Raw genomic sequence first — 326 nt, forward strand, 5'->3', positions numbered from 1 at the left:
TTTATTTTATTTTATTTTATTTTATTTTTAGTTGCTATTTTATGTCATGTCTGGTAACTTGAATGTACTGTTTCAAATAAAAGTTTGGATGTGGGTTTCATTTTGAAAATAATTTCGCAGCAAAACATGCAGGTCTGTATTGTAGCATCTATATTTCAAAGACAAATGCAGAACTTTTAAAGTCTTCAGAGTTTTTAAAATCTTAAATTTTCGTTGTCAGATTTTTATTTTTTTTATAGCCTTCATATTGCTGTTCTCTGTATACAGAAAATCTGGTGTAACAGATCATTACGCTTTGGATGACAATCATGCACTTCATCTAGCGA

General features: G+C 28.5%; 1 protein-coding gene across 1 annotated transcript in view; it reads left to right on the top strand.

Moving 5' to 3' along the window:
* Window positions 1–239: 239 nt before the first annotated feature.
* Window positions 240–326, top strand: part of LOC104542629 (methylcrotonoyl-CoA carboxylase beta chain, mitochondrial-like) — a gene marked incomplete at both ends in the record, with an annotated part of 7,512 nt that continues 7,425 nt past the window's right edge. Inside the window, 2 exon segments of the mRNA XM_010186998.1 lie at window positions 240–321; window positions 323–326. The exon segment at window positions 323–326 is cut by the window's right edge and continues 39 nt beyond it. Of these exon segments, the coding sequence (XP_010185300.1) occupies window positions 240–321; window positions 323–326 (86 nt within the window).

Source organism: Mesitornis unicolor, unplaced genomic scaffold, assembly GCF_000695765.1.
Source record: "Mesitornis unicolor isolate BGI_N332 unplaced genomic scaffold, ASM69576v1 scaffold31136, whole genome shotgun sequence".
Lineage (NCBI taxonomy): Eukaryota > Metazoa > Chordata > Aves > Mesitornithiformes > Mesitornithidae > Mesitornis > Mesitornis unicolor.